Below are 24,737 nucleotides of genomic sequence, written 5' to 3'. Positions count from 1 at the left end.
GAGCGTGACAAGTCTTGAACTCTTCCCCATTCCTTAGCAACTTGGGCGATCGCCGTCCAGTCCATCAAATTATCGCCGTAATGGCAGCAAATTCGCCCCAGAAACGATAAAAAATAGTGTTCTCTTGAAAGACCTTCGAGTAAAAGCGGCTTGCATCGAGGCCTTTCACGCGCACTAAGCAGCACCAAGGATGTGTAGTGTGATGCAATGATTGCGGAGTATTGGCAGCTTGCTGAATGCCTTTAGCACTGCTCGAAGCCATCATTGGTACTGGGTCGCGATCTCTAGATGAGACAGACAGTTGCAATTGGATACCTAGAGCCCAAAGTAGATCTTGTTGCGACAGAAATGAGCGACCAAATGTTGTTGTCCGCAGCGTGTACTTTTGATGGGACGTCTGATTACATTTGAAGCCGGAATTTTCTGTTAGCGCGGATAGAAACTAGTAGCGATTAAGTGTTGCGGTCAAATGCTGTTACAGTTTATTGTAAGACGTCAATTAGAATCAGGTCACGATGTTATTTATAATAACATCCATGTTATTATATACTTGTACTGCTACGTGATCACTACGTGTTAGGCACCTACCGTGCGAGTTAGTGACGCTCCATTATCATGAAGAGAAAATTATTGACTCGTGTTAAAAAGCCCATATTATCGTATGGGTGTCTGGACTTCTCTCATACCTTCAGTATAAGCTTCTATGAAACAGAAGTAGTCCTTTTGAGGGTATACATACAAACATTTAGCAGAAGGAGTATCACCAAAATAAACAGAAGAAAGATCTGAGCCCATCACCCATTATGGATAGATCTGTCATTGAGGAAGCTTGGGAAGTACTGAGTGCAAGGTGTGACCTAGCATCTCACGATGGTCCTCACGATTATGTTTAGACCGTGTTCGAGATATTTTACGATGTGGCTGCATGAGAACAACAAAGCTTGTCACCTGCGGATCAGAAATGCGTTATGAACTCGACATGGGTCCAAGAATCGAATTCTGTGTCACACATCAATAGGAGATACCACATAATTAGTCTGATGCCACAAAAAATTTCTAACATGCAAGATATAAAACGGGTGGGGAAAAAGTAAATCTTCCACCCAGCATCGACTGTGTATGACAGAAAAATTTCGGCAAACGACGAGCTGATAATGCTAATAATTCGCCAAATACAGCCACTTTTCTGGCGCAAACGTTGATATCGAAAAAGGATGCATTTCAGAACAGAATAGCTGCCGCTCTTTATCGAGTGCTCTTGCTTTGGTTGATGTATATTACCAACTACTGATGAAGAACAGCGACATTCCTCTCACTGCGGTGGGTCTTCCAAATAAGATGCTTCGAAAATGGCTAGCTTTTTCACAGAGACTCCAGAGGTTGAATGTCGCTAGTGTGCTAAAGTACTAGCGACGGTTGATTTATTGGATACGCAGATGTTCAAGCCATATCGTGACTATGCATAAATCAAGTTTACCGTATATTTGAATACTGTCATGCGTAGCACGAAAAGTTGAATGTGGAGAGCCACATAATGTACTTGTGAGCGACAGAAGCAACCATTTCATGTCGATCTTGACGCTTCAGCCCTAACCCCATGTTTTGCTCTACTTCAAGCAGATGTCAATAGACTTGAACGCTAAATCGCACTCAAAGCTCGACATTTTTGAGCGACAGAGATGATCTGATTTGTACAATAAAGCAACTTGCTGTAAAGTATGGTTTTGGCATGCTCGGGGTACACAAGCTAGACTTAAAATTCTTTTGGATTTGTACAAATCACGCGTAATTGTGCACATGCGATATCGCACCACTTCTGCCTCAGGGAATGACAAGAGGGTTACCTTTCGATGCTGAGTGTACATTAAGGTGGCGAATAGTTCGGGTCAGCTCTATTTGGAAAAAACTGAGTAGCCTCAACGTGATTGGAGGGTGCGCTTTTGCGTCGAGGTGATCCATTTTGCTCAGACGGTCCACAAAATTAACAATATCGGAATTACCGGACGCGTCTCTGGGGAGACCGAAAAATCCTAACTTATGAACGGCGACTGCTCTGCCAAAATTGATATACTGGTAACAGCTACCGGCACATGTGACGTGAGTTTGGAACGTTGACTTCTTCCAAACGCGCACACATATGTGCTTATCCACTTAGACATGTTGGACCGCCTGTAGGTAGTAGGAATGAAGAGAAGTTGCACCGCGTGCAGAAGACGAACAAATGCTCCGCCCGCGGACGTTCTCGGAACCAGCGAGGCTGAATGTACTCCGTATTTCGACACAGGGCTTACTCAGCAGAGAACTCGTGAAGAAGGTCCTGGAAAAGTTGTGACGACAGTTGAATGCAAACTGTATGTGTTCACAATCTTGATGAGGGAAAGTGTAGCGGGATTTCACGTACCCTGGTATGAAGGGCGTGGGTCGCACAAGATGGTGTGGTCACACAATGGTTTGGGTTACGTAAGATGGTGTGACCGCACAATGTTGAGGCACACGTGAACAAGAAGTCAGTAGGTGGCGGGAACAGCTAGTTGTTCTACATTTGATTGCGTTTTACTGTATGGATAGGAGAACCTATCGATTTTGCTATAGGCGTTTGCCGCATAAAATTCACTTTACGCTTTAAGCGGAAGAGCTAATAAAGCTTCGCGTTAAGGTTGTGATTACTCTTGGAGTAAGCGGATTGCGATCCGCCACACTCGTACTGGTTCTAAGTATAGAACGAAGGCCACCGACCTTCACCAAGCTTCCTCTAAGCGAAAGAGCTACGCCAGCCTCGCTTCACTTGGTAGCACTTGTAGTCAATCTACACATGAGTCGTTACGACTGACCCTCTGTGTGGATAAAGCAGCTCTCCTAATTGCCCCAGGGCATGCGGGTTGGACTTAAAAAGCTAATGTCTTTGCTTGGCCCTGAGGGCGTGCAATACCTGGCTTCGCAAGGACCTGAAGTGATCAGCGCGCGCCTAAAGGCGTTTTTAAGCTATGAAATGCTCTGCCAGAGAACCTAGAGGAGAAGATGTTGGCATCGGCTGCGTCAATGATGCCACCGTCGACGACGGACGACTCCTCCCGACCCAGGCCGCTCATGGTGAGAGTTAAGACCTACGAGGGGAAGGATGGAGAAAATAAACTGCTCTGGGTAAGAGAGGCCGCGATGGCTATGACAATTACCATACCCCAAAAGGAGCAGCAGCGCGTGGCACCAGCTATTTCCAAGCTCGAATGCCGAGCGCGAGAATGGGCACTGACGTGCGGCACTTCGGTCAAGGCGGCGTTTTCCTCCTGGATGCAGCTGAAGCTCAGCTTTCACGAGTGATCTTGCCGTCTAATCAGGCACATCGCGTGCGATCGCTTTTCCTCGCCGCTTGACAGGCAAGAAAGAATTAGTGGCCTTTGTCCAAGGATTGCGTACTCTCATTGCCGGGATGGCAGCCGATGCTCTTCTCGAGGCGGTCACAGTGATCATTTTGATGCACTGGCGTAGCCAGAATAAAGTCTTCCGTGTGCACCCGTCTTCTTTTAAGCAGTGAATGTGGGAATAAATGCCGAATTTTGCTTTAAGTCGGCATGACTTGGTTAGAATGCACACTTTAGCAGCTCGTCGAGCGGGCCTGAGCCGATAAATCTCAGCCATGCCGAGAAAGAGGAGACAGAGCACTGAGCTGCCGAGCAGTGATCGAACACCCGACAGTGTTTTACACCCGTCACCTTCGGACTGGTTGTCCCCTGCGCAAGGCGTGTCAAGTTTCATCGAGCCGACGTCCCGCTTCTCACCACTCTAATTTGTCGCTGGATTACGACAACACCCAGTAGGCGCGAGACGGCCTACTCGGGAAAAACAAAGTTCTGTTGGACCTCAGAGAGGTAGAGGACAGTAGGGTCCAGCCCCGAAGAGCTCCGTGCTCTTGAACACGGAACGTCTATGCAAGCCGCGCTTGCTGGTTGTGTAACCATGGAGGGATTTGAGAAGCCACGGACGATCCTTATCGACTCCGCGAAGTCGGGCAATAATGCTCCACGCTCCACGATAGAGGGAATTCAGCTGTATGCAGAGGCGCCGAAGACGCAGTTGAATGACATCGTCACTGTTCGCTTAGCGACGGGGGCATGTATCACGGTGCCGAAAGTACCTGTGGACCTCGATGTCAAGTTTCTTGACTTTGATAGTGTGGAGCGCTGCTAAGGCTTAGACGTAGATTCGGAGTATGGCCTCATCCTTGGTATGGCATGGCCGGAATACCATGAGCCATGAATCGACTGGAGGTCGACGAATTTGAGCGCTACGGGCACGTCTCCTGGTGGAGCTTTGGTGAGTCATGAACCCACCTTTGCTAGGAGGCAAAAGCGCTTTTGACTCGGGCAATGGACCGAGACGGTCAACGTGCTGGACATCGGAGTATCCGAGTTGATGAACACCTAAGGTGTATCGGACAGGAGTCCCGATCATGGCCCGCGGGCTGACCATGGAGTGGCACGTAACCTAGTGAGTGCTGCTCAAGTATCGGAGCAGTTGCATGCCACGTGTGGCATGACTGGCCAAGGGCTGATGCATCGATGGCTAAGACCGGTGATGCACGTGGGGTGGCGCGTTATCTGCTGAGCTTGCTCACGTTTCGAAAGAGTTGCTGCATGCCACGAGCGCCATGGACGCACGAGATTCGAGGAATCGTGGGCAGAGCCCTTCAGATGCGGGTGGAGTGGCACGTTATCCACTGGACGAAGATTGCGGAGTTAGCAGCTCTTTGTCGGATGTTGTTCATAACTCAGGGCTCCGGTGAACCAGGAAGTAGGGCTTACACTGGGCGATGCTGAGTACGTGTTCTTACTGGTATCACCGAGACGTTAGACCTCTGTAAGGAGTCGACAGCGACGCCGTAAGCTAGCTGCAAGACCCCGGGCGTCGACCCCGACCCAGGATGTGATTACCGTAGACGATAACGCACAGCTATACACCCTGTCAACGGTATGACGGGGGAGGAAAACGGCGACGTCACTCTCGAGGCTATTCCTGCGGTAGATGCTCTTCTTGAGCTGGACAAGATGTCCTTCATAGAGTTTGGCGGTGCCTTGAAGGCAAGCAACTTAGCCGAAGTGTTCATAATACGACCGGAAGCGGAGATCAACTCGTCGTCGCTTCTGGATGAATCTATCCCGGAGGGAACCAAGAGTGTGCTGAACGCACAAAGTGGATTTTCAATCCTGGAGAATCCCTCGGATCCGTACTATCCTTCGGTAAAGAAATTTGAAGAGGTCCTCTCCAAAGACCCGCCGTTGGTCCTACTTCCAGACCGAGGTGTGCATCATGAGATCGACCTGGTTCAGGGAATCAAATACGGCGTAGTACGACTGCACCAGCAACGTTAACTCGTCTTGTGACGCAGTTGTTCAGGCCCCACTGGGCCTATGCACAGACATACTCCGACGACATCTTCGTTCACAGTCGTGCGGGGCACGGGAGGACACATGAAGAAAACCACTTCGTCTATTTGAGAGCGGAGATCGAGTGCATGAGCACGAATAAGCTGTATGCTAATGCAGATAAGTGCATCTTTGCCGAGGTAGTCACCTTGTTAAGGTGCTTCATCGAGAAGCGTGGCCTTCGAGCAGATCCCGCTAAGGTCAAGGTCATTGTGAACTGGCTGGTTCCAAAGAACCAAAAGAACTTTTCAAGTGGCTTGGCCTCGTCAACTACTTGCACGAGTACAGCGAAAGTTATGTGGAAATGGCACAGCCACTGTCAATTCTTCTTAAGAAGAATGCAGAATGGTGTTGGGACACCGCGCGCATCGGGAGGCTTTTGACAGGGTCAAAGACAGCCTCCTTCATGCACCAGTATTGACGTCGCCAGACCCTGACCGTCCTTTCAGTGTCGTCTGTGACGCTTCGAAATTTGACATCGGCTGTGTACTGCTGCAAGTAGACACCGGGGGCGAGATCGGATGATCGCGTTCGAATCTCGCCAGCTCAAGGCTGCAGAGAAGAACTAGTCAACTCTCGACAAGAAATTACTTGCGATGAAGTATGCACTTGTCAACTACAGGGTGCACCTGCTTGGCTTCAAGCCATTTGTGATCTACACAGATCATGCGATCTTACGCACTGCGACTCAGTGCCCGCACCTCTCGCAGAGAATGGCCAGGTAGCTCTCCCTCTTTGCAGATTATAATTTTGAGGTGAAAAATAAGCCAGAAAAGCAGAAAGCTTTGGTTGATGCGTTGTAACACTGGCCGGATTATGAGCTTGCTCATGTCACGAAGGTGACGTCGTCAGTGGCGGATTTGATCCGCGCCGCATACACGGTTGCACGGTTGATGGTATGTGTGTAACGCTGCTACAGGCTCTTGGGAGCCAATAATTTGGAACCTCGGACAAAAAATTGTCCGCGCATTTGCGCGCACGGTTCCACCGATATTCGCTGAATAACGGGTTCTGTATTATAGCACCGCTTTGATGGGAACGCCATGAAAAGTGGTTCCTCACGATGAGGATTTACGATACCGTATCATTTATGAGGTCCACGACACCCCACATAGTAGTCATCTCGGTCGTGAGAAAACGTACAGCTTTGTGAGTTGCCATTACTGGTGGCCCAAGCTGTACAAATGGACGAGCACCTATGTGCGCACATGCGAGGCGTGTCAAAGAGTGAAACCCTCTCTGAATGCGGCGGTGCCACTGGCCAGGTTACCGGTATTCTCCGGGTGTTGGCAGTCCATGAGTTTGGACTTTGTGTTTGGCCTGCCGAAGTACCCGGCGGACAACCAGGGCGTCGTGGTATTCGTCGACCGTCTGAGCAAGATGACTCATCTTGCGGCGGTGCCGGACACCATCGACGATGTCGGTATAGCGACGCTGCTTGTAGATCGCATCTTTTGACAAGCCCGTTCCCGTAGAACGGCGTGTAGTCGGTGAATGAATGCACTGCATTGTTCAGAGCTAGCTCTACGAGTGGCAGCATGGCGCTCCAGCGCTTCAGCGTCTCAGCGCAGACACTGCAAAGGACGTCTGCTACGACTCGATTTACGAGCACAGTTTGACCATCGGTCTGCGGATGGTCTGCCGTTAACGTAGCCCTCTTGGTGCCCAGCACCTTGAAAGTTTGCCGACCAAACCTATTCAGTGAAGCGTGGGTCTCTGTCAGAGACAATTGACTCCGGGAGTCCATGTTGCCGAAAGACACGATCCACCAACTGCATACTGTACCGACACCGTCGATAGTGTCCGGCACCACCGCAACATGAGCCGTCTTGCTCGAACGGCCGACGAAGACCACGGTACCCGTGTAGTTCGCCGAGTCTTTTGGCAGGCCAAACACAAAGTCCATACTCATGGACTGCCAACACCCGGGGGTACCGGTAAATTGGCCAGCGGCGCCACCGCATTCGGAGAGGATTTTACTCTTTGACACGCCTCGCACGTGCGCACATAGGTACTCGTCCATCTATATAACTTGAGCTACCAGTACTGGCAACTCACAGAGCTGTACGTCTTCTCACGACCGAGATGACTACTATGTGGGGTGTCGTGGACCTCATAAAAGATACGGTATCGTAAATCCTCATCGTGAGGAACCACTTTTCATGGTGTTCTCGTCAAAGTGGTACTATAATACAGCAATCCGTTATTCAACGAATATCAACGTAACCCTGCGCGCAATCGCGCTGACAATTTTTTGTCCGAGGTTCCAAATTATTGGCTCCTAATAGCCTGTAGCAGCGTTACACACATACCATCGACCGTGTATGCGGCGCGGATCAAATCCGTCACTGACGACGTCACCGTCGTGACATGAGCAAACTCATAATCTGGTCTGCGTGACAATGCATCAACCAAAGCTTTCTGCTTTTCTGGCTTATACTTCACCTCGAAGTTATAATCTGCAAAGATTGAAAGCCACCTGGCCATCCTCTGCGAGAGGTGAGGCGACTGAGTCGCAGTGCGTAAGAACGCATGATCTGTATAGATCACAAATGGCTTGAAGCCAAGCAGGTGCACCCTGAAGTTGACAAGTGCATTCATCATCGCAAGTAATTCCTTGTCGTGGACTGAGTAGCTGTTCTCACAACCTTAAGCTGGCATAATTCGAACGCGATCACCCGATTTCGCCCCTTGGCATCTTTGCAGCGGTGCACAGCCAAATTCCGAAGTATCACAGACGACACTGAATCCAGTACTTCGCCAAGTATGTCAGTCATGTTGATAGGCATGATGTAAGCCTTGTTACGTATGCTTGGGTTTATATATTGTTACCATCCAAGTTGAATATTGAGTTCCCCTTCACCGTTTTTAGTTAAGTAAACATCTGTCAAACACCATGACTTAACGACAGTTGTGTCATGAGTTTATTTGTCTCGGCTGTCTGTTCCGCTGACCTGGGTTCTGGCAACACCAGTATTGGTGCATGATGGATCTTTGACCCTGTTAAAAGACTCCTGATACGCGGGATCCTGAACCCATTCCGTATCTGTCTTAAGGAATTTCGACAATGGCAGTGCTATTTCCGCATAATTTGCGCTATACCTGTGCAAGTTGTTGGCGAGGCCAAGCCACTTGCGCAAGCCCTCTAGGTCCTTTGGAACCGACCTGCCCACTATGGCCTAGACCTTAGCGGGATCCGCTCGAAGGCCACGCTAACCAATAAGCACCCTAAAAGGGATTTATTTCGCGCCGAAGATGCACTTATTGGCAATAGCATACACTTGCCATGTGGCTTTTGAAAACAAAACGTGGGTATCGAATGGGGAGGCCTACTCTCATGCACAATTCCTACGTCGTACTTCGCACGGACAAAGGCGTCAATGACGTTACACTACCCCTTGGGCAGGGGCCATTGGTGTGTTACGCAGTATTTGGATCCCGGTAACAGGTCAATTTCATGACGCACACCTCGGTCTGGACGTAGGACCAACGGCGGGTCGTTGGAGACGACGTCTTGACATTCCTTTACAAAGGAAATAGTACAGATCCGAGGGATTCTTCAAGACCGACGACTAACTACGTGGGCTTAGCACCCTCTCGGTGTCCTCTAGGACAGCTTCATCCAGAAACGACGACGAGTTAATCTCCTCGTACGATCATATAATGACCACCTCGGCTAAATTGCCTGCCTTCAAGGCACCGTCAAACACTTTGAAGGACATCTCGTCCAGCTCAAGAAGAGCATCAGCCGCTGGAATAGCCTCGAGGGCGAGTTGGCTGTCTTCCTCCCTCGTCATATCGTTGACAAGGGTATACAGCTGTGCGCTATCGTTTACGGTAGACACACCCTGGGGCAGGGTCGACGCCCGGGGCCTTGCAGCTAGCATACGGTATCACCGTCTCCTTTCCATAAAGGTTTTACGTCTCGTAGAGACCAGTAGAAACACGCACTCGACCTCGTCCAGTGTCTTCACCTCCTGCTTTATCGGAGCCTTGATGTTATTAACAACATCCGACGAAGAGCTGCTGACTCCGCAGTCTTCGTCCAGCGGATTACGTGCCACTCCATGTGCAACAGAAGAGCCTTGCCCAAGATGCCTCGGACCTCGTCTGACCATGCCATGCAGCAACCGCTTTGTAACGTGAGCAGCGCTCAGTGGGTTACCGGCCACTCCACATTCAGCCCGCGAGTCATGCTCGGGACTCTCGTCCGATACACCTTCGGTGTTCAGCTCGGATACTCCGGTATTCATCCCATTGACCGCCCCGGTCTAATGCCCGCACCAATAGAGCTTCTGTTTCCTAGCAGAGGTGGGTTCATGACTCACCAAAGCTCCACCAGGAGACACCCAAGGCTCTCAACCTCCAATCAATCCATGGCTCATGGTGTTTTAACCATGCCATACCTTGGATAAGATCATACCTTGAGTCCAAGTCAAAGACAAAGCATTGTTCCATGTTATCGAAGTCAAGAACTTGACACTGAGGCCCACGGGGACCCCCGGCACGCCCCGTCGTCAAGAGAATAGCGACGGTGTCAATCAACCGCGCTTTTAACGCCTTAGTATACAGCTGACTTCTTTTGATCGTGGAGCGCCGAGCATAATTAACTGACGCCCCTGAATCGATAAGGATCTTCCATGGCTTCACAAAGCCCTCCACGATTGCTTTCACAACCAGAAAGCCGGCTTGCATACACGTTCCGTGTTCAAAAGCACGGAGCTCTTCGGGGCTGGGACCTGCTGCTCTCTACCTCTTTGAGGCTAAAAAAACTCAGTTCTCTTCCCCAGTAGGGCTCCCTGCGCTTTCTAAGTTCTGTCATTTCCCCGCGACAAACCGGTCTGGTTAGATCGAAACGTTAGTTTGACGAACCTTTACGCGCAGCCCCTTGTGCAGGGGATAACGAGTCCAAAGGTGACTGGTTTCCTCACAAACAAAACACCACCGGGCGGGTTTTAGCGCTGCCCGGCAGCTCGGAGCTCTCCCCCCCCCTTTCTCAGCATAGCTGAAATCCATTGACTCAGGTCCGCTCGACGAGCTCTGAGGGTGTCCATCCCAACCAAGTCGTACCGAATTAAAGTTGAATTTGGCATTCAATGCCACATTTACCGCTTCTTCAAAAGAAGACGGTGCTCGCAAAAGACTATCATTCTGGTCACGCCAGTGCGGAGACACTCTATAAAGACGGTCACTGTGACCGCTTCGAAGAGAGGATTGGCTGTCATCCTGGTAATGAGAGTTCGCAACGCTTGGACAAAGCTCACCAATTCCTTCATTCCCTGTCGGGTGTCAAGGAAACGCGATCACACGTGATGTGCCTGGTTGGGTGGCGAGAACACTCGCAAAAGCTGTAGCTTCAGCGGGACCTGACTGAAAGTTCAGAGGCCAAATTTAGATTTACATAGCGTTTCGTATTACCTGTCCAGAATCCTTCGTCCTTTCATGACCACCGAGCATGAATACGGCAGAGTGATTGTCGATGATCAAATCCAAAATGCTTTCAACAAATTAAAAACCCAATACCAGAAACCATAGCTTCAAGGTGGGACCCCAACAAGTCTACAATTGCTGATGGACATCGGAAACATTGAGGCAGGATATTTCAGTCCACATTTGCGGACTTGTTCAATCAAAGGACGTTAACTTATCAGCCACATCATTCTACTACATTGCTGCAACACACCAAGACTCGATTGTCAGCAGGGCAACTTGTCGCCTTAATCACAGCAAATGATTTCCACTGGGCAATCATGGCTTCAAAAAAGGGTAAATCTCCAGCGCCAGATGGTTTACTAATTAATATACAGAGTTGCACGAGTTTGTGGGCACGCATTTATGACGTTATATACAACAGTCAGTTGCATAAGGAAAAAATGGCCAAGTTCCAAAGAAGGCTCACCTGTCCTTACTAACCAAGTCCGGTGATCGCACAACACCCGGCAATTGTCGACTGCTTCCTCTTCCCAACCACGACGCCAAACTAGGACCAAAAGTGATGCAGTGGCGCTTGGGTCAAGTTCTACAGACTACCATCCACGAAGACCAAAGTGGTTTCGCTCCAGGGCGGTCCATCCGTCACTCGTTACTTCGCATTCAAGATTTGCAGGAAATTAGCAAAAGAAAGCACCCGGATGCGTGTGCGGCTCTCTTGATTTTGCCAAAGCATTTAATAGCGTCCTTTGGCCTGCTTGGATATGGAGCTTCACTATTTCGGATTTGGTGCGAATTTCCGTGCATGGGTGAAGGCTTTCTACAATCATCGTTAGTCTTCTACTTGATGGATGCCCTGGTGACCTTTTTTACTGGGCGCAGGTATTAGACAAGGAAATCCTTTGTCACCTGGTCTCTTTGTTGTTTTCATTGAGACAATGATGAACGTTCTTGGCGCGAGGCTATCTACAAAAGGCGTACCTGTAGACGACACAGACACGCCCCATCTGCTACTAGCGTATGCTGACGACTGCACCTGAATATTGTCTGATCTCGACGACGCCGATGAGTTTCTTGGTCTCATTCACGATTATGCGGATACTGCTTGTTTACGGCTCAATGTTACGAAAACAAACATCATGCCGTTTTCGCACCATTTATCCAATGATAAGCTCACAGAACTACGAAGGCGAATTTAAGTCAAAGTGTTGTCACCGTGGGAGACAGTACGGCTTCTTGGTGTAATACAAGGAGCAGCTATTACACTGAAACAACGGTACAAGGTGGTAGTAAAGAAGATACAAGCTCGGAGTGCACTTTGGAAATACCGCGCAAGAATACCACGAGGAAAGGCTGTCATACTGCAAAGTATCATCTGATGGGTGCTATGGTACACGGTGAGTGGATCTATGACACCATTACCGATTTTGAAGCAAATTGACATTGTATTACGCACTTTTGTCACCGCAAATGACACCAGTGCTTCATCAGCTCGCCTTGGTAATTAATAAGGACAGAATATGTACAAATATCAAAGAGGGTGGTTTTGGACTTAATTTACCACAAGCCTTCATTGACGTCATGCACTCAAAGCGTTTACGCGATGGCATTGCAGCCACAGTTGCCACACCGAACGAGCCTCGCTGGATGTCACCAGCATTGGCTCTCTTTTGCATGGCTTCACAACCATTAGGAGAAGGTTTCGACATACTATATCCTAATATGAAAGGAGGTTACTGGAAACATTTACCTGATTACTGGAGAAGTACACTATTGCTTTGGGCTGCTTTGCATAACTCACGCGTCACAAACAATTGAAAGTTGTTCATGCAAACTATGCCGTTTCGAGCAACGTTCACTTTACGTTTGGGAAGTTGAAGGCACCCTTACGCAGTGTTAGTACAGAGACGGTTGATATGCTAATTGTGCTAGACTTTAAACGACTTCAAGACTTTGTAAATGTTCGCTATAATGGAAATAATACCACTACTACTAAATGTGAATGAATTTGCACGACCTAGTTCATTTACTCGACTAGTGAATGACACGGTACGAAGGCTTATCTTGATTATTCCTGGAGACACTCCCTAGGATGGACCTTCACGACCATACAAGATAGAAGCCGCTTGCCAGGCATGGAGTCTTGATCGGCAACTGGTTGTTAGTATGGAGAACCGAGACTTTGTTAAGTTACTGTTGAAGACACAAAATTTACAAGTACTCCCGACTTTCCGTAGCGACAACTTGACTTGACGACCAGCTTTACGCCGACCCCAAGTATGTGGACTTCGGAGTAGTTATGGGATCGTTCTGTTCTTACGGTCTGTTCGGATGTTAAATTTCGACTACAACATAATGCACTGGGAGTTCGATACCAGTTTAAATCGAGAACGGGAGTCAACATGTCAACCACTTGTATACATGGGTGTTTACGAGTCGAAGACGCCAAACACTTGTTTTAGGATTGTCATGTGGCTCGTTATTAATGAAATTATAACCTTAAGCCTTTTGATGATTTCATTGAAGAAGATCTCGACTGAACTTTGGTGATATTTTCGAATGATTATCAGCTTATGCCTTCTGCAACTAAGCTTTACGGTGTTTTTGCTATACAAGTGGTACTCAACATTATTCGTTGTTGTGCTCTACGCGCCCCACGGCTATATCAAAACAAGAAGCTATACAACACCGAAGTAACTACTTTGGCAGGTTTCGTTTGTGACCATGCTCGAGCTTACATTTCACTGCATTTTTGCAAGCTCGCAGAAGTTGCGTTAAGGACAACCAATGTCAAGTTAACAGCACTGATCAACGCAGTATCAAGTGTGTTACGACTAAATACAACGGGCCTAATGGCTATGGAAGTGGACTTTGCGGAATAAGTAATTTGACTCATTATATTTACTTCACCATGTCCATTACTATGCCTACGACTATACCTTTATACATCAACTGTATTATCGGCAGTTTCGTGCAAATACAACTTCACAGGATATGATTACAATGAACAAAAGAAGTGGATGTGGTCTTCACGCGCGACATACTGCATTGTGACATCGACTACAACCGCTTCAAGACGTTCAACAATCCATTCTGGCAACACTGGACGGCTTCATGACAGTTCATACAATACAACTAATTCTACAACATCTAAACTACAAGCTATACCGTCAACAGTGCAGTCAACGTCAAGTTCAACAGCTACGGGAATCTAACCCGTCACACCGGTTTCCCAGGCGGACATCCGGTACAGCTGCTAGAAAGGTCAGGCTAGGCCTGACGGATTTATAACTTAACAAAGACGAGCAAGCTCGGATCCAAGTTGGATAAGTGAATTTGTGGGACGTAGTAGCCCCCATATTCACTGACCGCGCTACTGACCGGCTTCCAACAGCGATTCTCCCCATTGTGCAACAATTTATCTTTGCGCCGACCCAATCCACTGCTAGCTACAGCTCCGAGCAACCCACCCTAATAAGCCGGAACCGATCAAAGTCTTCATGTTGGACAAGGCAAAACATGCAGCACAAGTCTGCAGTAAAGAAGTCGTGTACTACTTGACATCTTACGCGCCAAACACAAGACTTAACTAAGGGTGAGATCCTTAGTTACCTTTTGATCATGACACGTAAAATTTTGTGAGCTATTTTGATGGTATAGCTCAAACTTCCCGCTTCAGACGTTTTAAGGCGTACTTCACCAAAGCTTTACGCTTTACCCTCTCCACATCTCAACTGGATAAAGACGGCAATGGACTCAATCTTCAAAACCACGTTCTGCTGTCCACACAGCCAATTTGGACTACCACGACCCGGTGTACTTAGTCTCAACAAATCGAACGCTAAGCAAGATGATCAAGATATTAACACAAGGTCTCTATGCCATTCACACAAGTGCGAACGGCTTAAAATCCACGTTAAATTTTAAGAAATCAAGTCTAACGCGTATCCACGGCTATCCGTAAAAGGCCCAACTATTCAAGATGGCATGTTGATCCAAGAACGACTCTTATAAACCACTTGTCGGACTCACACCATCCCACAGGTCAGCACACACCAAGATTAAATGCACCAACTACGCTTCTTGGTCACATTCCTACTTCTACACATAGCGCAAATTCAAGGCACAACCCAAGGATCACGCTTCTAATATCACACTTTGCACAGGTTCGGATTACGACCATTCTGCACTATCAACACAAACAATCTTAACTTTAACACTTCGATCGCAAACTGGTATCGGTCGACTCAGTATCAAGCTCAAATAGGCAAGTTGGCTTCCGCACCCAATGTAATTACGCTTTTCAACTAAACATTACCAAGACTAACATCGACTTGACACCAGAATTCCAAGCTATTCGCACATGTGCCAACCGCTTCGACTTCACGTTCAAACCCAAGAATCAGGTTAATGCGCATTCATTAACACCTCAGTGCTTGGTATCATCACTCAACTAGCACACCGCTTTCACACTAGGTCGAAACCACGTATTTCTTGCGACATACAGTCGATGTGGTATATAACTTCAAGACCTCAACCGCAACTTCGGCGAAACCAACACACAAGTGCAATAACAAGACATTGATTCTTCCAGAATTAAACAGACTTCTATTAGAACCTCACACTGACCCTGATCATTAGAGCCTCAACCAATCCAGCGTTAAAAGAACATCACTCGATGCTTCAATTATCGGGCTTCAACCAGCTTACCCACTACGGCAAAGTTATCTGGGAAGTGAAAGTACTACGAGAACCGCAGCCTATATGTTTTTACATTAGCAAAAAAATGAGCTTAGGAATGACCGGAAAGGTAATGAAAGCCATCTTTTCCAACAAGTCTTACAACGCGTTGATAGGTTCCACGATTATAAAGTAAGGTGTTTGGCAACAAGGCCCGGTCGAGTAGATCAAGAAGCAACAGATCCACGTAGCGATAATTTAACCTTAGCGGCTCCCAGACCATGCACGACATGAACGCAGCCATCGCAAATAAAGCCTGGACGACTCTTGGAAGCTTTTAACGTATACAAGACGTAGCAATTAATAATGGATTGAGGAAAGGTTATTGCATCGACCGTCAGCGAGCATTTGATGGAAAACGAAGACCATTAATGGAAATGAAGAACGCTGCATGTGGTCCAAGCGAGGGGATTGTATGTGCATAAGCTGCTTGCGAGCAACGAAAGCCTACTTCAGGCGTCTTGCATGCCCATCACAAGTTATTAAGGTTGGAATGCTGATAATGCTGAGCAGTTATCCGCGGATTGAAGATTCGACCATACCCTCTGTCGACAGAAAAGGCACAGATCCATTTATAAAGAAACAGCACGAGTTATGGACGAAGAAGGTTTTCCGAGTGTGTCATAACTATAGCAAGGGCTGGACACTATACAAGCATCTGCCGTGTCGATGGGTGCGCACAGGATACGTAACAAAACCTGTCAAACATTGTGTCTACTTATAACGTGCGTCATGGTCAGTGGGTTCTCAGCGCACATGTGTCAGGACCGCAAACCGTTCGTGCGCTTCTCAGAAACAATTGCCGGGCATCTTTGCGCTTGAAAGGCGCAAGAAGTTATCCTTTTCATTGCAAAATGTTGAATCGCTTGCCTGAACGGGAAGCTCGTTTATATACAGAGCAATATACACGCTGACCGCCCAAACAGGATCTTGTTCCAACACAGCTGCGGTAACGCTCGGATAGAATTCTTAACAAAGGTGCGATCAAGCACAGTGATATGCCTCAGGCCAAAAAGATGGCTCGCGTATACATCTTAAAATAGCACTAAGTGGATACTGCTGTCTATCGTACAGCATAGCGATTAAGACGATTAAAGACAGAGAAACGGGTATCAGCAGCAGTTACATGCAAAATATTCAAAATAGCAAAGGATATGTGCAAGTCGTTCAAGGCCAGTGACGACGCTCGAGAATGCGAAGATATCGCTAAGGTGTACACAGACGTTCTTGGGCCAAAACCTTCATCGTCTAAGCCTGCGTTCGAGTAAGTAACGACTTTTATCACGATGGATAGTGGCGACATGAGTGTCATCCCACTCCACAAGAAGGGCGACAACTTTTAAAAGATTTGAGCTTTTTCAATTGCTTATGCGGCTAGCGGCATTATTGTCAAGTTACTTCGTTGTTATTAGGGTAGAGAGCCCCAAAATGCAGCAGTCGAAGGTTCCTGTAGGAGCGAGTCTACCAAGCAAAATATCTCGATACCATCCAACGCAAAATAAAACGGGGTGGCTGAGCAAGAAATCAATTCTTACGGAGATGACCTGGTGCCCGTCCGAGAAAAGTGGACAACCAAAGCACCATGCTTCCATCAGCACATTATCGTATGAGCCAGTTCAGCATTGTGTTTAACAGAGAGCTGCATTTTGTGTTCATGTGAGTGTTTGTAACCGATTGCAATTCTCTTCTGGCTCGGAAGAAGCACAAAAAGACGGATAATCGTGGAGTTTAATGCTGCGTTTTGGGGTTTGCCAAGTAGAGCTAGATGCATTGGCTTACATACGTCAGTGATGGATTGATCATCAATTTAAGGAGTGTGATGGTTATTTGCACGAAGGACTCGAATTTATCAATCTTGTAGACGATACGGGGCTTTTTCGAAACGAATTCGAAAAAGCCACTGGGGTAATAGTATACACTATACACTGTTAATTGTAAACGATTGAGTTTTAACGCCAATTTAAGTACACATGAAAGATATGGCGAAGAAGAGTGCGCTATGTTGGCAAAAATTTAAAATGCTTCGTTACCAATTTAGTTAAGACGACTATTTAGATGATTATTCTGTCTAATTGAAAAACATCATGACGGTGAGCGTGCCACCTCTTTTAATGGAGTAACCAGGGTAAGCAATGATTGCGCGCGATGAAAAATTAAATATCTTGTCGAGTGTATGATGTTCGATGCGCGTTGGCATGACTTGAAGAAGAGCGCAGTCGGCTGAAGTGGGTTTTATCAAATCAAGCGCCAATACATAGGTGACATCGTCAAGGCTCGCCTGGTGTTGAAGGGATATACTAGCGCCACGACATCGACTATTCGTAGACCTTTGCACCGGTTTCGTATGTGTGCTGATTTGCAATCGTTGTTGTTGAAGACTTGAAGACTGAGGGTGCTGAGGTGCGCACGTCCGTTTTCTTATCTAAGAGATAATTATACAGATCGGACTGGCGAATTCAACGAACGGGTGATCTTGTCAAAGAGTGTCTGCTCAAGAAGGTACTTTACGGAATCAAAGCAGCGTCAGGAGAATCAGAATATCAAGCTTGATTAAAAAAACTAAGGATTGGAATCTTCTTTGTTTTATGTTTGCATTCATCTCTCAAAAAAGCAGCCCTGTATTATCGCTATCTACGTGAACGATCTGATAGTTCTTAGCAAGAACAAGTATCGGAACGATGAAGTCAAACAAAACAAAACTGAGCTCAGCAATAGAGTTTATAATGATGTATTGTGACTGGAACAAGAAGTATCCTGTGATGAGCTAGCGTGCGTATAGTATAGATGTGCATATCAATCAAGCGTCCAAAGTTGCAAGGAGGTTCAACACGCCAGAGAACAGCAATTCAAACCTATCGGGACGGTCACAACGCCGGATTGTACATAGTCTGTACAGCGCCACTAAAAAAGTGATTTTGTTACAACGTCTTCGAGATGATCTGGATTACGGCGGCAAAGATGAATGGCAAATCCCATATACCAGGTCAGCAATCAAAGCTGCACGCTTTCATATTTAATTGCTCGCAGAGGTAGCTCATCGATGTCATTTCTTGCTTCTTGAACATTAAAAAGTACGCGCAATGTGATCAAACTCTAACAGAAACTGGCAAAATAAATGCTTGCGGACGCTTGCCAAAAGCCATGTGCAGCATGTCAATAGCTGGACTGCGCATAAAACGAAAGTGATTACAAGAGCGTTCACATCAAGGGAAATTTCAGAAATAAGATGTTGCAGCCATGTGTCTTCTTCACATGCACGATATATGCATTTGTTCGCCCTAAATATTAAGGCAGCCCTAGTGATTTAGGTGTGGTGACAGAGGCTTAAGTTTCAGCGGCCGAAGCTTAGAATGAAGTTCATGGGGCTTACTGTATATATCTCGCCAAAACTTACGTCTCCTCGTCTTTTTGGTATTTCACAGTATGTGTACATGAAGGTAGAGTAATTACGGAAAATCAATTACGGAGGGAATTATGACTTTATGTACAAGATCAAGTTTTGCGTCAGTTTCAGCCTTACAGCTTTAGCTCAGCGAAAGACCTTTTTTTAGTTCTCTTACCCCTTTAACAGTTCACCTTCATGAGGAATGGGTTTCCAAGCTCTGCTACAGAGCTATCATTCACGCGTCGGTATAATTTGTTGCTACAACTTTATAAAATTCAATACCTTCCAGAGTGGGCACATAACGTGCATTGTTTATTCAGCTATGCCTGTGTAATACCATGAATAAACTCAGATAGCCCTTACCATGTAACCTTAGTTTGACTCACAACCTATTTTGCTTCTTAGCAGAGGACTTCAAAACTCCGTACAGCTCCAGAAGAAAAGAAGTGCGTGCTCGTACTTTTGGTCAATCTATAGCCTCTGGGCCAAACTCAGGATTAGATGATACCATGTATCCAGATCTAAGACCAAACAGCATTTTACATTATTAAGAATTCGACTTCTTTTTAGAATCAGCGAAACATTTGACCAGTCACCCATCTCAAAACTCACAGATACAGCATCAGTCTTTGACATGCTAAATTGTTCGCATAATCTCTATCAAGCACAGCTGTATTGCGTTGTACATACTTTCACGACGCTCATGAATGTATCAAGGCTTATAATGACTTTAAAGAGGAAACACGTTCAGAACACATCGTTAACGGGGATCGCTACCTGTCCCTCTAGTTCTGGCTCTTTTTAACTTGACCGCTTCGACGTAATCAGAGCTTACCAGGCCACCTGCACCTACAGGAGACTAAAATTATACCTCGACGATTCTGTCGGCTTGCTCAACATGATCTGGATATTTTGCACCACTTAATTAGCAACGATCTTACAACTGGGGTGCCGTGCATCTTGCACAGAAGAAGCGTTTGCTGAAAAGCTACCTCAACAAAATTCAAAATTCGAGTTTAAAAGCTCTTCTCATGAGCAAATTTGTGATCCACTAAAGAAAAACCTGCTTATTCTTGAATCTGTTTGATTAAGTATATATACTGCATGGCGTAAGGCTGACTAACCACGTGTCCTGCAGACCTCGGTTTTACGATGTTCCATCGTCCTCATCATATCCAGTACTTTGGTTACAACGAGCTGAGCACATACAATCTGTAGTTTGCACTTTTAAAAAAAGTGTAATAAGGTTTATTTTCAGAATTTTCTAGAAGTCTATATTGGACTTGTGCTATAGTACGATACGTGCTTCAGTTTTCATGTCTGGCAGAGATATATAACACGTTGGAGTTTACAATCCTTTTGTCTTCTTAAGACATTGCTTAGAAGTAGTCTTAGCAAGCAATGGCTTTACGCGTAATTACAGCTCACACCTTACACCTTTCAATGTCTGCATATTCGCATTAAGAGGCTCTTTATTACCTGCCCTTATATGTCTTAATGCGTCTCTGAGAATGGTGTAGTCCTCGTGGCCAACAGCCACAGGGTCATTCTTGGTGAAGAGGCCAGGGTGCTCACCGATGAGGAAGGTCGAACACCTAGTCGAACACCAGATTCCTTTGCTGTAAATGTCTTCTTCAGTGCATATCCTCAAATTAGGTGCTCCATGCACGCGAATTGTGTTGCCTCACCCCGTCGGGAACGTCGACGTCCAGCTTGTGACGACCAATGAGCTGGCATGGCTTTGGGAGCTCAGCTTGCGCTTCTTCAAATGCAAGAGTCGCAACGACTTATATGGACCAATAATGCCGTGAATGTGAATCTGGAGTCAGTTGTTTGCCACACTGAAGTGGAGATCCACACACCTATGCGTGCATGCCTTCTTCTTGGAAAAAGAGTGGAACAAGCGCTCAATGACCCGTTGCGGGTGCACTAAGATTTCATTTCTCAGAAGAACCCTCCCGCTCTGAATGACAGCGGCTGGATAATATGTACTCTCCATGATGCTGAGCTTATGTACTATTGCTGTTAAAATTCTCAAAGGTATCGCGCTGGATCTGCTGCTTCCTATGATGAGAATGTAACGTCTTCTCTGGCAGCTAACCCTTTAGAAGCCAGCCTCATTAGAGCAGACGTTCAAATTGGGCATATTTAACGCTTGACCTTGCAAAGTATAAAGCACAATCGGAATAATGAGACAAAAGTTATATATTGAGTTCTTGCTGCTAATAGCTTCGTTCGCCACCATGCGAGATCTATTACATTTCCGACCAAGATTCTAACCAAGTTGGAGCAAAGTCTGGCCCCACTTGCTAGTGGAAAGCGTGCTGCAACGGTAGACCCTGCCTATACTATTGGGATGATAAGACAGAGAGTGCCTAAAGTCGTAAGCAGCAACGACACCAGATATTTTTTTGCCGAGTGACCCCTTAATCTTCCATTAGTTTATTTCTCCCACTTTTATCCATAAACTAGTTACAGCTCTGGTAAGCCGCCAGCCTACATACCGCTTCACGTGGAAGTGGGCCACCCAATGCTCAACAAGCAGTCCCAGCGGAGGATGCCGCCTTGCTGCTAGCCCTCGCGGAAACTTTCAGTGGTACTCATACGTCGACTCACTTTAAATTTTGACTTGCAACCAATGATTAGATGAGTTAATTTTTGGCTGCGCAACTTGAGCTACGCCATCGCATGAGTACCCCAGGCGCTTCACAACCGTATCATTGCTCTCTAGCAGAATGCGCTTAGCTACAGGGTATGGTAGAGATGCGTAGTCTCCAACAGAACGCCTCATATCCGACTGGCTCGTAAGAGTGGTGTCATAGTATGACTTCATCAAGCTGATGTAGACCACAAAATGTGTGTGCATTCACATTGAGGTGTTCAAAGCGTAAGCCAATTTCGTTTGGCTACGATCGTGAATGGTCTGATGTGGCACGGTTGCAATCTAGTCCGACGAACCGCAGGCACAGAATATGTAGGTGGCTGAGCAGCTTTCAATAAAGCCTCTCATCAACTATTTATACATGTGTATTTCGCCGCTCCCTGACAGTGGTTTGATGCTTCTGAACATCCCGACTCTCTGACAAAGTGCAGATCACTCAGGAGGTGATGCTCAATTTGTTTGAAAGGAAATATCTGGCTTGCTATGAAGTGTGATCGAGCTGATATTAGCAATATCGACAACGCCCCCTCTGCCGGCGACCGAACCCAATTTAGTAGAAACACGAGGGTAAACAAACCATTCATATAAAATGAAGCGAAGCCTGTAGATACATGTACCGCGCTGATAATTGCAATAATTCAATGAGTAAAATCAATTGGTTTCTGCGCGCACGTGTATTGTAGGATATCATCCGTCACGTGATCAAGACCTTCCATATCACCATCTGTTTATGGGCGGTCAGGGATGAACAGGATTGTGCCGTGAACACTTGATAGTGATTTTCAGAAATTTGACGTAATGCCAGATCTCGACCCAGGGCAAAGGTCGCTGTAAGCGATGATGGCGGAAAACTTTGTCGAGGAACAGCTTGGATGGATCCATCCCGGTAACGATGTCAATGACAGCAACGAGATGACCCTTGCCAGACGACTAAGAAACACAATACAAGAGTTCCTTGATGCGCCTAGTGGAAGCCCAAAATTTAAGCTCACAATGATGTACTGTCAACATTCTAAATTACGAAAGTGCTCATACCTGATTACCGACTGGTACAAGTTGGGCTCGAGAAGATAGCGATCGCTTAGCAGGGTGTCTTTCTCGTCGTAAGCGCCCAATCAAATGCCTACTTTATGCCTTGTACAATATGCTGTATTTAAGATCCTCGTCATAAGTATCTACCGCATGTAAATTATCAAATAGGCTGGTACTGTGATACAGGAAGCCTTTAAGAAAAGAAATAGCAGTCCAAGTGTGCACTGCGCACTTCGATAAAGCAGTTGACACCGTGTTTTTAGAACTTCCTGCAGGGCGACACATGTTGCGTCAAAACTGTACACTGTATGTATCGCCTCATTAATTGCCGACACCACCATCTTAACATGCAGCAGATTATATCGCGGGCGACGCGAAGAGCACCCGCCTTTAAAATTAGGTGGACCTGTATTGTACCTTTCCTCGAAGGTAGACAAGAAGGATAACTATCGTAGCAACATTTGTAAGAGATGTGAAAACGACGTCGCGTGCTCGGCACAGCATCATCTTTTTATATCGTGAATAAGCTAAAGAAAAGTAGTTTGCTTTGGTCTAAATTGCAATACTATACTTTAATGCGAATTGCTTGCTGTACTATATTGGGCTGCTTTTCTTTGTCGCTTTGAGGTGATAAGATCTAATTCGATGGCACATATATGACCTTAGATATGAGTTAAGAGTAAAGCACAATTACGGTAAGGAACAAAGCGTAACAGACGACGTGATAGGGCCGATTTGGATTAGGAAAGGATCAAAATTGAAGACTTGTTTTTCTGCCGCACCCCACCATCATTTGGCATTTCACAAAGGGTTAATTAAGAGCCGTATCATGTCGGTGTAGTTTGCACTGTATTTGTGTACGTAATTGGTCCTGTCCGTTCAAATCATTCAGTCCCTTTGGAAAAGAGGCACTGTAGAATCTACAGCAGACTCGTTCTTGGCCAGCTCTACTCGCAGAATATTACCGTTTCGGCGAATTCACCGTACTCCAATTCTGTGCAAACACCCCTCAAAATGCTGCATCACTATTAAATGAGCTTTTGCCAAAGGACTACCTTGGTCATATAATACTCAAGCAATCAATCTTTCTTGTCAAAAAAATGTAAAGCTTTACGAATTCGTTACAAAATTGTTACAAATATGGGTTATCCTCGACAATCCCAAAGCCTGGCATTTCAACTTGTGACTTACAGGTGCCCGCCTCCGAAGGAGATCGCACCGAAAAGTACATTTTACCCTCGACAGGATCTGGCGTAGGCGTCAACAGCGTATCGCTGGTACCAACGAGCCATAGTTCATTGCAATGGGTAGACTTCACATAGAAAATACTGACAACGTTTTACGCTATCAAAGACCTCAAAGATTTAAAAGGAATATTGACAATTACAATGATGTCTCTCATCGCAAGACACTGATATATCGTATATTTTTGCCCAGGCGGAGATTTTGCCCCATCTCTCGAAGGCCTATAAGCTCAATTACAGCAGACTCACAATAAGAGTTTTTTATTTACTCACCAGTCCCTGCTGGGACACTCTTTGTGGTATCTCACAGCGCATTCTTAAAGTTGTCGATTGCCTCCAATAAAGCGTTAATCGCCAATTCCCTAGTTCCGTCGTAATTTCCAACAGACACCATCCAAAAAGACTAGTACACATTCCTGTCACAAATCGGTCGTGAATTTGATTACAACTGCTTCTAATCGCAACGCGGTTGCCTTGCACTTCATATAGAAGGAGCCTTAACTTGACAGACTTGCATTAACAATACTAGAAAAGTTGGACTCATACGGTCAATTGAAACCGAAAATTATGCTTCTCCCGTATATAGGTGTCTAGTTTGGTCTGATGATCCAAGAGTACACATAATGACTATTAATGCAATTAAAAATGATACTAAATACAAACGTTTGACTGTCTGCTGCTGACATTCAGTGTTTATTTTTTGACGTGCGGCTAGCACGCCACCTGACCACGAATCTCTTCTTTTATAGTTTTAATATATTTTAAAATGGAACCCATTAGCTCCACAATTACCGAGACTTTAGTAGATGTCAATATTACCAATC

At 46.2% G+C, this 24,737-nt stretch overlaps 1 protein-coding gene across 1 annotated transcript; it reads left to right on the top strand.

Annotated features, from left to right (window-relative positions):
* Positions 1–16,606: 16,606 nt before the first annotated feature.
* PHALS_10343 (uncharacterized protein) lies at positions 16,607–16,858 on the top strand (the record flags this gene model as incomplete). The annotated part of the gene is made up of 2 exons (XM_024725750.1): positions 16,607–16,615; positions 16,670–16,858. The coding sequence occupies 2 exons, from the start codon at positions 16,607–16,609 to the stop codon at positions 16,856–16,858; spliced, it is 198 nt and encodes a 65-aa protein (XP_024576495.1).
* Positions 16,859–24,737: the final 7,879 nt, after the last annotated feature.

This window comes from Plasmopara halstedii (assembly GCF_900000015.1).
Source record: "Plasmopara halstedii genome assembly, contig: Scaffold_470, whole genome shotgun sequence".
NCBI lineage: Eukaryota > Oomycota > Peronosporomycetes > Peronosporales > Peronosporaceae > Plasmopara > Plasmopara halstedii.
This window is presented reverse-complemented; position numbering and strand designations above follow the sequence as displayed.